The sequence below is a fragment of the Notolabrus celidotus genome, chromosome 4 (assembly GCF_009762535.1).
Source record: "Notolabrus celidotus isolate fNotCel1 chromosome 4, fNotCel1.pri, whole genome shotgun sequence".
In the NCBI taxonomy this organism is placed as follows: domain Eukaryota; kingdom Metazoa; phylum Chordata; class Actinopteri; order Labriformes; family Labridae; genus Notolabrus; species Notolabrus celidotus.
Genome location: NC_048275.1, coordinates 11914692 through 11929164, shown reverse-complemented (window position 1 = coordinate 11929164; position 14473 = coordinate 11914692). Strand labels below are relative to the sequence as shown.

General features: G+C 36.5%; 2 protein-coding genes across 11 annotated transcripts; one reads left to right on the top strand and one right to left on the bottom strand.

Moving 5' to 3' along the window:
• Window positions 1-1619: 1619 nt before the first annotated feature.
• On the bottom strand, window positions 1620-7296 carry zgc:110319 (uncharacterized protein LOC796111 homolog). Its single transcript, XM_034682198.1, has 8 exons — window positions 7168-7296; window positions 5316-5422; window positions 5079-5214; window positions 4395-4461; window positions 4189-4300; window positions 3527-3590; window positions 2929-3103; window positions 1620-2624 (listed from the first exon to the last, which is right to left on the bottom strand). Exons 1-8 carry the CDS (start codon window positions 7263-7265, stop codon window positions 2556-2558), a joined length of 828 nt encoding a protein of 275 aa, XP_034538089.1. The 5' UTR covers window positions 7266-7296; the 3' UTR covers window positions 1620-2555.
• On the top strand, window positions 6403-14396 carry si:dkey-228d14.5 (uncharacterized protein LOC796266 homolog). Of its 10 annotated transcripts, none has more exons than XM_034682205.1 (8): window positions 6403-6515; window positions 8634-8700; window positions 10689-10736; window positions 10824-10886; window positions 10974-11041; window positions 11129-11259; window positions 11897-12074; window positions 13179-14396. In XM_034682205.1, the coding sequence occupies exons 2-8, from the start codon at window positions 8636-8638 to the stop codon at window positions 13370-13372; spliced, it is 747 nt and encodes a 248-aa protein (XP_034538096.1). In that variant the 5' UTR covers window positions 6403-6515; window positions 8634-8635; the 3' UTR covers window positions 13373-14396. The 10 variants fall into 10 exon arrangements, with proteins under 10 accessions (XP_034538096.1, XP_034538092.1, XP_034538097.1 ...); XM_034682201.1 differs by having other exon boundaries at window positions 6499-6515; window positions 8335-8700; XM_034682206.1 differs by lacking the exon at window positions 6403-6515 and adding an exon at window positions 6748-6757.
• The last annotated feature ends 77 nt before the right edge of the window (window positions 14397-14473 follow it).

Below are 14473 nucleotides of genomic sequence, written 5' to 3'. Positions count from 1 at the left end.
AGTTTTAAGATATAAGATAAGATATACTTTATTTGATCCTCCATTGGGGGAAATTCTTTTGTTACAGCAGTTTACAACACGGGACAGGGGAACACAACAATTTACTTACATAGTTAAAAAATATAATAACAATAATAATAGTAATGATAAAATGAAATAGAATTAATTAAAATAGAATAAAATAAAAATAGAATGGAATAGAACAAAATAAAATAGAAAAAAATAAATATAGAATAAAATAAAATATGGCAAATATTACAGACATATCAACCAATCAATCAATCAATCAATCAATCAATCAATCAATCAATCAATCAATCAATCAAGTTTTATTTATATGGCAACTTTCACACAAATCAAATGCAACCCAAAGTGCTTCACAGTGATTGAAAAACAAGACAGAAGCAGAAATAAAACAAAGGCAAGACATATTAGGGGACAATAATAATAATGAGAAAAATAGTAATTATACAAATTAAAAATAGGAACAACATAAAATAAAATAAAATAGAGACCAATGCACACCAAAAATAAAAATATGTGTAATTAAAATAAAATAAAAAATACAAATAGTTAAAATAAGTAGAAAAAAAAAGGTGTGTGTGTGGGGGGGGGGGGGGGGGGGGGGGGGGGGTAAGGATAAGGGTTGAAAAATAAAGCTAAGGCCAAAATATCAATAAAACTGAGTAGATAAATCAAAATTAAATAAATTAATGAATTAATACATAAAATAGAATAAGATAACAGTTAAAATTACTAAAATAATAAAGCAACATTTAAATCAATATTATAGTAAAAGTCAGGAAATGAAATTGTTAAACCCTACATAAAAGCCAGACTGAATAAATATGTTTTTAGTTTAATTTTAAATGTCTCAATATCTACACATCTATATATCTATACACACTATGTACAGTTGCGCTCATAAGTTTACATACCCTGGCAGAATTTATGGTTTCTTGGCTAGTTTCTGTTGTGCTTTATGATTAAAAAGAGTAAACACAGTTGTTTAATAAAAATTTTGCTTCACCCAACCACTAATTATGAGTGAAAAAAATGTTTTTCTATTATCATTCATATTCTCTGAAAAATGGCCAAAAAAATCACAAATTCTGCCAGGGTATGTAAACTTATGAGCACAACTGTATGTACACTTCTATCTGATGAATAGGTAGTGATGTATGTTATTGCACAGATAAAATTGCACCAGGTTATTAAATAAAAACATACACACTATGAGAAAGCACAGTGCGATTTAGATGTGAGATTGACAGAATTATTTGTTGGTGTGAATCATAAACAGTGACCCGGGCAGATTAAGACATATTGCCAAGTCACACAGTAACCGCCATGAAGTAAAATGAAGATAACAGATAATTAAGGGGACATTGCAGTGCTGCTGTTAAACAGTCTGATTGCAATTGGGATAAAGGACCTGCAGTTCTGTTTACTCACTTGTCAAATAAAGCTTCCAGGATTAAATTGAATGATTATCTTAGTGTGTACTGTCTTTTTGGAAAGTCAATATAATGTTCTTTTATTGTCGTAGCAATTATGATCCAAGGTGGATGGTCATTCCCTGTATGAATAATTTAAATAAGGAGTCGACAACAAAGAAATACTTCCAAACTTTGAACTTTGATTTGATACAGTACATCTTAGACAGAGAACAAAGCATGTGCAAAAGCAAGCAGATCTTAAGGACATGATACTTCAATCTACCTAGGCCTAATAAATAACTTTAAAGCTGCTGTTGGTAGGAATGGTGTAAGAAACATTACTTTTTTGATGCTGGGTTTGGGGAAAAGGTCAAAATGGTCATCGGTACTCATAGGTAAGTGGAGTAATTTTTTTTTTTTAATTAGTAAAAAAGCCCCTACTACATCCTCTGATTGGTTATGAGTCCGGCACTATCACGACTGCACACGACGATCTGTGTTGGGGGGCCAAGAGGAAATCTGGTTGGGAGGGATAGTGTTGACATTCGAAGTCCCTCTCTCTGAACAGATGTTTACTCCGTGACTACCAACAGCAGCTTTAACTTAGGCCTAAAAAACATATTGCAGATGATGCATTGACAAGCAAATAGGGGTTTCTCATATTGTGTTGGTATCTTGGTATTGTGTTGCAATAAAAGGAATACTTTATCATATCATCTCTCTGAATGACCATGAACACTGTCCAAAATGTTCATGTAATCCTCACTCTATGAAAATATTCTTTCAAAATATACAATATATATAAGAAATAAATACATCAAACATTTACAACCATCAGAGTAGAGCATTTAGACAGGTTGGAAGATAACAGCTCATTCTGGAATCGCAGAAATTTCCAGTTTTTACTTCTTTTGGTAACAAGGGATTACATTATGTACATACATATTGCAGCTTCAACCGTTAACAGTTATATTGTGCAAATAAAAAACAGTGAATAGTTACTGACTTAATTCTTGTGAACGTAGAGATTTTGTGAACAAAATGCATGGCTATGTTTTTAAACAGTGGAACATCTTTTTCTTCTGATACAATCCGTGAGTGCACTGGGAGATGTTTTTAATCTTGTAACTTGCGCTCCAGCTCTGAGAAAACCTTTGCGTTGATTTCATCCACTTCATCTTCCACCTAGAAAATAATAAATTATAAAATGTTACAGGTGAGATCACAGTCTGTGATGAAACATTATATCCTGCAAACCCCGAATACCAAACAGAGTACACTATATATGAAGTTACTGATCAGATGATCTTTTCTTTATTTCAGGATTTTATCTCACCCTACTTGCTAAAAAAAGGCTTAAAATATTGTAAAATGCAGTCTTAAAGGGCATTAATTAATGCATTAATTCCCTGCATGTCATGATTCATACTTCATACTTTCTGCTCATTTAAAATATACATCCAACAAGAAAACCACAGTTTACAATCACCTGCTCCACATTGTCCACTTCTGGAATATAAAACTGCATCATGTTCTGAATGCCGTTCTTCAGGGTAACTGTAGAACTGGGACACCCTGTGCAGGAACCCACCAGCTTGAGCTTGACTGTACCTTCCTCAAACCCCTTGAAGATGACATCTCCTCCGTCCTCCTGCACTGTAGGTCTTGTGAATGAACAGGACGATATCAGATAGGACAGAACAAAGCAGAAAAAACAACACTGATGGCCTCATTCTTATGAGTGCTGTGCAAAGCAGTATCAAAAGACATATTTGATAAGGATTTAAATGACATCTAAAACACATGAACACCAATCAGATCCAAATGTATGTGCACATTTAAAACAACATAGGTTGACCAAAGTGCTTACAATCAGGAAACATAAAAAACACAAAAACACATATTTAAAAACAATGCAATGAAATAGGAAAAAGTGTAGATAGAAAAGAAACCAATAGAAAAGAAAAATAAGTGAAACTCTCATGCTGGGCAAAAAGCCAAGGAATAGAAGGGTGTTCTGGGGTTTGATTTAAAAACAGTCAGGAGGACAATCAAACAATTTCTACTCAAGGTTAAAAGTGTTGTACCTGATTCTGGTATCCAGAAGCTCCTTTATCATAGATACAATATCGTCATCATCTTCAGAATGACCTGAATCAAAGAAAATGTCTAGTGTGAACTTATTTACACAAATCATCATCAAGCAGACACATAATTACAAGAATGCATTATCACATTTCAATGTAAGGGTGTTGTTCATGTGTTAATAACAAAGACTGGAATAAAAACCATCAAATGCAGGTATTGCTTCTCCCCTTTTTGACAGTTATTGGGTCTGTAGGTTGATGTAATTACAGTATCGACAGTGTTAGATATAGTATCTTACTATCCGGCTGCAAAAACAAAATGATGACTTGTTTTTTTTTTAGGCGATTTAAGATAATTAATTCATTAATGAATAATAAAATCTTAAAGGACAATTCCACTTGGGTGCATCCTTCGTGGACAAAAAAACAGTGTGCTGTAGAATCAAAATTCTAATGTTTCACTCTGTGCAAGAGATGTACTTGGTAACTAGATTAAATGGAGAATGGTAAAATGTTTTTAACTATTCAAATTTGGAGAGAAATACCAATTACCATTACCAATATTCTCTGCATCCCTTGTCTAAATTTAACTTTGTGTTTATATGAAAGTAAATGACCTTCCAATTTCTCCTCTGCTATCTAAAGTCAAGTTTCAAACTTACTACTCTCATGGTGCACTGCCCCTGTTGTTATTGGATCTCCACTCTCAAAGAACTTAGCAATGGCCTCCAGAGTGTGACGCTTGATGTCTGTCCATTCCACATCCTCATCCATCTGATAGAGAAAGAAACATCTCATGATCTGTCTCACAAAAATGTTTGGAAGCAGAATCAAACAAACTATCTGTATTAGTACATTTAATACTTACTTTAGTGACTGTGATGAAGTCAGGGCCAAAGAACACACTCTTAACTCCTTCAATCTCAAACAGGTTCCTGAAAGTAACATGTTAACATGTTCATGTGTTTGAAGATACAAGAGGCAGAATCTTATCCATGTTATCTCTTTCAGTGAGGCACAAGATCCCCTTGTGCCAGCTTTTATCAAGAGACTCATACCTTTTGGAACTGTTTGTTTGAGGTATTCATTTAAGTGAGGAGAGACAAAATGTGTAAGCAAACAAAACACAGTATCTGCAGGATGCATTTGTTCTGTCAGTAACTTCAATTTGCAGGAGCCCTGTTTTATCTTTTGGTGTCATTGCACTACTATTATCTTGTCAGATATTCAGGCTACTCCATCATGGTCCGGAACTGATGACACAACCATGACAACTTAATAAAGATAATATCCAATGGCAAAGTAAGTTAGAGCGGTGAAACCTAAACACATACACCTCCAATTACACCTCATAAAATCTTCTTCTTTTGACAGACAGTCTTTACAGGCAGACACAAATCCATCTTAGTTGAAGATGTACATCTTTCTCATTCTCTTTTTGTGATGTCTACATGCAAGAAAGCATTTCAGCACCATGGAGTATCCTTTAAAAAAATGTAATTCTGAAAGATAACCACAGAAAACGTGGGACGAACAAAACATAAATCTCAACCTGGCTAATGATGAGCACTCAGCAGTGCTTGGGGAGGGAAAGTCAAGAGTCCCACTTCCTAGGACAGGTTTCCCAGGGAGGAACTTCAAACTTCTGGGGTTTGGAGTGTCTTGAGTCTGGATCGACAGGTGTCTTACTGAAAGACATTAAAACAGACTATGTCTTAGTAAAGTTAATGATGATGGCATTATTACCTCAAGATGAAAGATGACACATCTATGAAAGTGTTGTTCTCACTTAAGAAGCGTGTGGTTCCTGCTGTCCCTGGTCGGAGCTGAACTTTCCTTGAGCTCTGCTGGGTCAAGCACTGTGAGTGGTACGAGCATCTGGTCTTGTCTTGAAATCTTTATAGTGAAAAATATGTAAATTAGCACATGTAAATTAATATTGGACTTGAGTGCGATTTCCCCCGTAAGATGGTGGTTTGATGGTGAAATACGGTGGCCCTGAAGGACAATTTTTTTTTACAAAAGATGAAACACTTTTACAGAGTTGGAGAAAATTCACATTTTGGAAAACATTTTTACATTTTATAAAACAAGACAAAATCAAAACACTTTTACCAAGGCCAAAACAAATTTACATTTAAGAAAACAAATGTACAAAAGATTTGTAATGTAATGTAATGTAATTTTGTTTTATAAAATGTGAAAATGTTTTCCAAAATGTAAATTTGTTTCCAACTTTGGTAAAGTGTTTCATCTTTAGTAATCTTGAAATGATCAAGTGAGGGGTCATTTAGTTTGTTTTGATGGAGAGAAACCAAACGGAGATGGACATGGTTTACATATTAGGACATCCTCCGGTCTCAGAGAGAGGCGTCAGACCTCAGCTGAAAAAGCATCATGTCTCCGCAAAACCTTCATGTGTCAGAATTCAGATGAAACAGCCTCAGACCACAAAGCCTCAGACTAAACTGAATCAGACTTCACGGTAAAAGTGTTCCGTCGTTTGTCAAATTCTCTCCAACTTTGTAGAAGTATTTCATTTTTTGCAAATTTGTTTTCTTAAATGTAAACTTGTTTGGGCCTTGGTAAAAGTTTTTTGCTGATGTAATTTTGTTTTCTAAATTGTAAAAATGTTTTCCAAAATGTAAATTTGTTTTGGCCTTGGTAAAAGTGTTCTGCTAATGTAATTTTGTTTTCTAAATTGTAAAAATGTTTTCCAAAATGTAAATTTGTCTCCAACTTTGTTAAAGTGTTTCATCTTTAGTAATCTTGAAATTATCAAGTGAGGGGTCATTTAGTTTGTTTTGATGGAGAGAAACCAAACGGAGATGGACATGATTCACATATTAGGACATCCTCCGGTCTCAGAGAGAGGTGTCAGACCTCAGCTGAAAAAGCATCATGTCTCCGCAAAACCTTCATGTGTCAGAATTCAGATGAAACAGCCTCAGACCACATAACCTCAGACTAAACTGAGTCAGACTTCACGGTAAAAGTGTTCCGTCGTTTGTCAAATTCTTTCCAGCTTCGTAAAAGTGTTTCATCTTTTGTAAATTTGGTTCCTTAAATGTAAATTTGTTTTGGCCTTGGTAAAAGTGTTTTGCTAATGTAATTTTATTTTGTAAAATGTGAAAATGTTTTCCAAAATTTACATTTGTCTCCAACTTTGTAAAAGTGTTTCATCTTTTGTAAATTAGTTTTGTCCTTCAGGGCCACCGTAGGGAAAAGACGGTATGTAATTGCTAAGTGAAGCAGTTTGATTTACATCCTACAAACAGGTGAAGCCATGCAGTGTCATTCACGTTTATCAGACCAACTTCACAGTCCATGCTAGCTACCCCCAGCTAAGATACAGGCTTTGAATGGGGAAACACTCGTTTTAGAATGAATGATATCAAAAGTGTTAAAATGAATTCACCCTATCCAACTTTAACCACATTACACAAGGATGGGATTAGAGCTGCTAACCATTACTTCACATTGTGTCGCAGTTTGCCACTTAGCTAAGTAGCTACTAGCTAAGAGTCACAATGATCACATGTCTGAATATGATATTTCTGCTTACAGGAATTTAACAACACATTACACCTGCTGCATTATGTGTGTACCAGACTTTATGTGGAATATAGAAAGGCTCAAACCTAAAACTAGCCGTGTTTCTTGTCCGGAGCACTTGACGAAGTCCCCATCTCATGTGTGCCGCCATTTTGTTTGTTTTGAAAATGAATGAGGACCTCATGTGGTAGACAACACGTAATCCTGAACAGAGGATTAACTATCTGTTTCTGATAATAACCCTTCTTTTGTTAATGCACAGGGCGAAACAGTTCACCATTAGTCATTTTAAAGAATGCATACTAAAAAGGTGATTAACATTTGTGAGTCATGACATTGAAATAGTTAATTGTCTGGATGTTTGGTTCATTAGCATCATACTTTAAGAGCAATGACCAATAGCAACTCTTTATTGTATCCTCTTAACAAAGTTGTTTAGACATAAGCCTCCAAAAAATGAAGGGCTTAGACCATTCCCCCCTTAACACTTGAGACACAACAGCTGTAGTAGGAAAAGTAGTCATATTAACTTTTACTATTCAAATCTGGCCAACTGAATTAGGAGAACACCACTTAAATGATATTATAATACAAGTAAAAGTATTGCATCTGTTTCACTGCATCATATGTTCCATGTCTGCCTGACATTGAGCTGCAGAGTAAGTTTTTGCTTCTTTAACTCAAATGCTGATGGATTTTTTGGCTGATTAATTGTAATTTCTGTACTTTCCCTTCCCTATTTTTTTTCATTTTTCTTCCCTTGTTGGGTTTTCTATGTTAAAGAGCACTAAGAGTAAAACTATCCCACAGTATTGGGGCACTTGTGTTTTTAAATGTGCATACAACAATGATAACTTGGACTTAGCTTTTGGATAGAGATTAAACATTTTTGCAAAGTAGCATTACCAGTTCAAAAGTTCTTGTAAAAATAAAATGGAGTGAATATTATGTAACATTACAAAAGCAGTGCCTCAAATCTCTACTTACTGGTGTAAAAGTACCCACAATCCACAACTGGATGAAAGGAATAACAAAGCATTTTAAAACGTCAGAGCTCTCCTTTCAGTATTTATTACAACACCAATATGATGACATAGATACACGCTTACATGTTTGAGGACTTTTTCTTTTATATGTATGGCCGCCTTGTCCAACAAACTGTTTAGTGGTTAATGTTGGAAAATAAAGGTGAGGTCTGTTTTATGTAAGACAATGTTGCAGCGTCAAAAAGGCCAACCCCTGTTTCTCAACAGTTGTTCTGACAGAGGAAGGTGGTGCTCTGAAGGAGTGGCAGAGAAACAGGCTCTCCCTTAAAAGCAGGACTAGTCTCTGGATGGAGGAGGACTCCAGCAGCAGTGCAGCTTGAAGAAGCACTTGAATCTCACAGAGTCAGGACTTAATTTTTTTTTCACTAGTCTTACCGAGCTGGTATAATGCAGACTTTCTAAGGCATCTCTGGAACCCCTGAATAGGTCTGCTGTTTACTTTTTTGAAGACAACCAAACTTAAGGAATCTCTTTTTTATTGTTTGCCTATTTTCTTCACCACAAAGACATGGTGCTCTGGGTGATCTTCCCCATCTCCCTCTCCCTGGTGTCCTTCATTGGAACGTGGAGTGTGTAAGTTTACTACATATTCACACTTTGACTTTCCGCTCAGGCGACACTATCAGAACATTTGTTTTTACAACCTTTATTCTGTGTCTGTCTGTGTGCTGGCATGCAAATGTACAGAGTGTACATCATTTTTAAACAGCTGAACATTGTGATGTTGTTGTTAAGAACATCCCTTTATCAGTTTTATTCATATCTGGAAAACTTGGAGATAATAATGAGGCTGTTTGTTTTGTTTTCCAGATAGTGTGACTTCTGATATGTGCCACTGAAAATGACACATCAGAACTATTTCATGGTTATCAAGATTTAGTATTTGAGCTGTGCATTCACAGAAATAGCATTGAAATTCAGGATGTAACACTAATAGTACTCAGCATTGAAGAGGAAGTGCTGAGATGACATCATATACTTAAGGCAGATGGACTTTTCACATGCATTTTATTGTCGTATTCTTCCCATTGTTAACGCTTCACCTTTAGCATTTCATTTGGAAGCACAATGGAAACTCATCGGCTAGCTTCCCTTACCTGTTATGTTAATGAAACAGCAGTCTGGAAATATGTGATCTGGCTGGTTTTTGGCTGACGTAAGGTGTGCACAGACGTTTCAGAAGGGTAATGTTGTTCATAAACTTGCTCCATCAACTGAAACACATTCCTGTTAATAGACTCATCATTCATTGTTTATCATTGATGTGCCCATCATTAGTGGTTACCCATGCAGTAGGTCTCTTAAGATTTATGCCGTTCTTTTCTGTCACATCCAGGTGTTTGACTTTATACCTCATAGTGACATATATCTTTAATTATGAAAATAGATTTAGAATAAACTAACCACACGTGACTTTTTTTTAAAATTGCAGCAGTGTGTTTGTTTTTCACACAGTCTGTCAGCCAGGTGTTCACAACATCTGTATGTGTGGTGTTTGTTGATTAATCGCCATGACATCAACAAAATGATTGGAGCTTAGCATGCAAAAATATTTTTCTACACATGGTTCTTGTTGCTCATGTTGTTGTTGTTAGAGGCTTTGGAGTTAAAAAATACACATATTACCTGCAAGCCAATTCCTCCTTAATTGACGCAGTTAACAGTGCTGTTAAATTAAACTCATTTAAGTCTTTATTTTCCAAATGACAGATGTAAGTGTGAGGGTTTACTAATGACAGTAACTGAAATGAGGAGGTATCTTTTTTTTTACTACCTATGGTTTCTTCTGCAATAAGCTTCATGGAGGTAAAAAAAAAAAATAGATATATATACTGTATTTCAGCCCTGTGATAGGTTGCCAGGGTGTACCTTGCCTTCTGCCAGAAGCCAGCTGGGATAGGCTCCAGCCCCCCGTGACCTCTAACGGGATAAGGGGTCGAGATAATGGATGGATGGATGGATGCTGTATTCAGACCCATAGGTCCATATTAGCACAAAAAGAATATAAAAGACTAGAAATAAGTGAAATACATGTCCAACAAGAAATAAAAAGATCACATAACTACAGTTTACACATTAATTTTGATTTAAACATAAGAAGACATTTGTTCCATTGTTTCCAAAAACAAGAAAAATACCCTGCATCACTAAATGTGGGCTGAGTGAGCTCCCTTTAAATTTCATTTTCTGAATCAGCTAAGCGACATACATTTATACATCAAATTTCTTAGCACAGCATGAAACGTAGGGACGTTGTTAGATACACATAAAACTTTCACTGGTCTATCTTTGTAGTTTAAGGAAGATTCAATATGTATCATTATATACAAATTATAATACAAAATAAATAATAATATACAAATTTATCCTGAAATGCTCCTGAAGTGAACAAAACAAAAGGTGCTTTTAATGCTTACTTTCTGAAAAGTGGGAGATAATGCCCTTTTGTTGCCCTGCCACAACATATTATTTAAAAACAAAAACCCAGACAGTGATTTTAGTTCCTATTAAATATAAATATGTTATATCAAAATACATAATCTTTTTCTATACCTTTGCAGATATGGCATTGCCTACTCCAACAATCATGTCTGCTCTCTCAGTGACTGGTGAGTACTGCCTCATGGATAGTTTATAGTTGACCAGCAACATTTTGTCACAGCAGACACTTTATAACCTAATCTCTTTGATATCAGGGGGGATGACAGATACTGCTTAGGGAATCAAACCAATGGCTGTTGCCTTGCTCCAACTATAAGGTGAGAATGAAACGTTACCTTCGCTTATACCTTCTACTACAATCAAATAATGGGAAATAACTAATCTGATGTGTAATGTACTTCCAGCTCGAGTGGAACAAATGCACCAGAAAATTCCCTTTTTACAGCCACGATCAACGCAGGAGCCTTTCTCTGTGAGTTTGTCTCTTAAAGTCCTCACACGTTAAAAATGTGTATGGTATGATTGATGTGTGTTATACTAACTGTGGCCCTCTTTGTAGTCCTGATGTTCTGTATATTCCACCATGCACACATCATGGAGAAACATGCCTGTCATGCCATGCTGAGCAAGATTGCACTGGTGTTCGGCGTGGTGGCATCCATGGGGGCTTTTGGAGCTGGCAACTGCAACGTAAGTACAAATTTTGATCTACAACATCAGGGCCCCCCATATCATATCTGCCAGGACTTCATTATGTTAACATTAAAGCTGAACAGCCTTGATTTGCACCTGTGTGGAGACAGCAAACAGAGGTACTGAACTGTTTCTGTGTCTTGTAATGATTGATGAGCACAAAGAAAGTTTATAAAGGACATCCACAGATTTCAGGGTTGGTTGGTTTGAACTTCTTTTTCCCAGCTCTGACTTTAGTGTCATCGTCAGCCTTGTAATATTTTCCATTTTACCATACACGTATTAGCCCAGCAGCTGCTTCCATCATCATAAACCAAATGTCAACATTTTGTTACTATGTACAGACATCACAAAACCATAAACCAGTGTGCAAAAAAGAAGTGAAAGACAAACAGGCACTTTTAAATGTCTTCAAACAACAACAAACTGAGGACTCTCTTTAATTTAACTCTTATTAAAGCATTCTTATTTAACCAATCCATTTTTTATCATTTATTTTTTTGTTTCATTCCAGCTGCATTCCAGATTTTCACTCCACACATTCACTGATCCACAAATGTTTATAGAAGCTCTCCCCTGATTTGAACTACCTCTTTGTCTCGTGACCCCTAAACCTCACATCTGTCCTCCACAGCCCGGTTACCTGGCTCTACTGCACTACTTTGGAGCCGCTGTCAGCTTCATGTGCATCTGCTTCTACACCGTCCTGCTCACCTGGCTGACTGGGAGGTGTGTGCTAACAGGATATGAGAAGTTTCTCCTCCCATACCGCATCATCTCCACTGTGATTCAAGCCATCGTAACCATCTGCTGTATCCTTTCTTTGTGAGGACATGTTCTCACTTTTGTAAGAGTGCAGGCTGACAGGCGTATAGTGTGTTGTGATTGAAAAGCAGGCTGGATGTTTGCCACTTGGTATGGTTTGACTGGAAACAACAACATTTTATTAATTTCATCTATTTACTCAAGCGGTGATGCTAGAGCTTCCCTCTCCAGCTGCTCCCTGGCTCCACAGTCCCTTTGTGTGGTATGGATTCAGTCTGCTGCTCTGTTTACAAAGTGGGACAGGCCACATAACAGAAGTTAGATAAATGAATGATTGGTAAATTTAACTACATTAATCTTTAACCAGACATTTCCTGTAACCTTCTGGTTGACTTTGACACTCTTACTCCCAGAAGGTTCACAGTAAGTCAACCAAAGTTGTCTAATGACGTTTAGAGCTTGATGTAAAGAAACATGTCATCAGCTATAAATTAGGATTCATCTCTAAGCCTTAAATTTGTTGTAGCTCAACTCAAAGTATGTTCACGATTCTGTAATCATTAGTTTGTAGATGAAAGCATTTATGAAGTATGAGGCATCTAGAGGAAACATAGGGAAGCCCCTAAGTGGGCATGCATCCATACATTTTATTTACTGTTTCCTCATGAAAAGGACTCATTCCCGGCTGTTTTTTTCTTCATATCAGGTGATAACAAAGCCGTTATAATGCTCATCATCTCAAGATAAAAAAGCTTGTTTTGTTGCGACTCCTGGATAATTTTCAGGTGATAAAGAAACAAAAACAATTGGCTGGCACTGTGATAGGATAGATCAACACATGCCATGCTGCCATTGCCCACACTACTGAGGCAGGTTAGGCCTGTTCAGTGTTTTTTCAGTGCTTTTGAAACTCTGGGGAAACAAGTTATGATCATCTGAAGTGCGGTCGAGATGTTGAAAAAATGCAGTTGAACTCAGTAACATTTGAAAACTAGGTAAATCAGATGTGTCAGCTTGCCGCTGTAAAACACAAGTTTATGTTAGCCTACTAAAGGTGGATAAACTGGCAGCCAATAACACGTCAGCTTTGTGTAGTACCTGATATATCTTCCACTTCCCAATGTGTACATTCTTAACTTGAACTCCTTCAGATACTTTTCTATTCACCCAGGAAGAGTACTACTACGTCCACTTGTCAGCTGTGTTCGAGTGGATGCTCAGTTTAAACCTGGAGCTGTTTGAGCTCAGCTACGCCGTGGAGTTCTGCTTCTTCTCGTCCTACATGATTTCCAACCTTCTGACCGAACGGGAGGAAGAGAAGCCCTTGATGATGACGCTGTCATGATATAAGGCCGCTAGTATCCAACTGAGGCACACGGGCGGTGAGGATGGACTGAGAAAGTCCTCTGTGAAGACTGTGGCTGGATCCTGGCACAAGGACTGATACATGTTTTCTTCACTCTGCTTAGACGGACTGTTTGCACCGTCAGTTGCTCTATTTTTCTTTACTTTTTTTCTGTTTTTGTACCTGGAATTTTTCTGTTCCTCTTTGTAAAATATTTTGTATTTATTGAAAAACCAGCTTGAAAAGCAAATGAGCAAAATATTGCTTTTGTATTATACTTCTGTTCAAGTGACATTGCTGCCTCGCCGATAGAACAATTAACCTCCAATGACACCCTCTAATACACTTTATTTATAGTTTTGTGATACTTTTTTAAACCCCCATAAATTAAATCTTTATTTTTCATGCCAAAGCGGACCAAATAAACTCCATAAGGAGGAAAGTCTAGTTCAATATTGCTCCAAAATGACTTTACAACGTAAACTTAAGACAAAATAGCATCCAAGTATTATGTATAAAACTATAAAGTGGATGATAACATGTAAGCTGGTTATGAATCTGGTTCCGGAATGGATCTAAACACCTGCATATGTTTGACACTATAATAAAATAAGAGCCTGTTTACTCTGTAGACACACATATTTGTAAGTCTTGAGCACAAGGGTGGATGAATTTGCAGTACACTATTCAGAACATTTAAGCCCCTGTGACGAAATGAGATCCGGTTAAACTGGATGATTGACACAGAAAGACATTTAGACAAGTCACTTTTGACAAGTCCTTCTGGGAATGTACTGAATACAAGGACATGAATGCCTGAACAAAAAAAAAGTGACTGATCCAGAAGAGTTAGCTTGGCCATGCTTGGAGCAGTGGGTGTTGTCTGTACTCCTGTACACAGTTTTAAGGTGTTGGCTGTTCACAGGCTGTATTTCAAGTTAGTGTGTCTGATGATAAACAAGTGTTTTTTCTTAATGTAGTTACTTTTTCACGTCTTTACATAAATAAAATATTTTGAGTCAAAGTTGGAACATCAGATTTGATCATTTAAATAGACTGATTCTTGTTTTTGGGGTCTAGTCCTTGAATCCGTGAGACAGG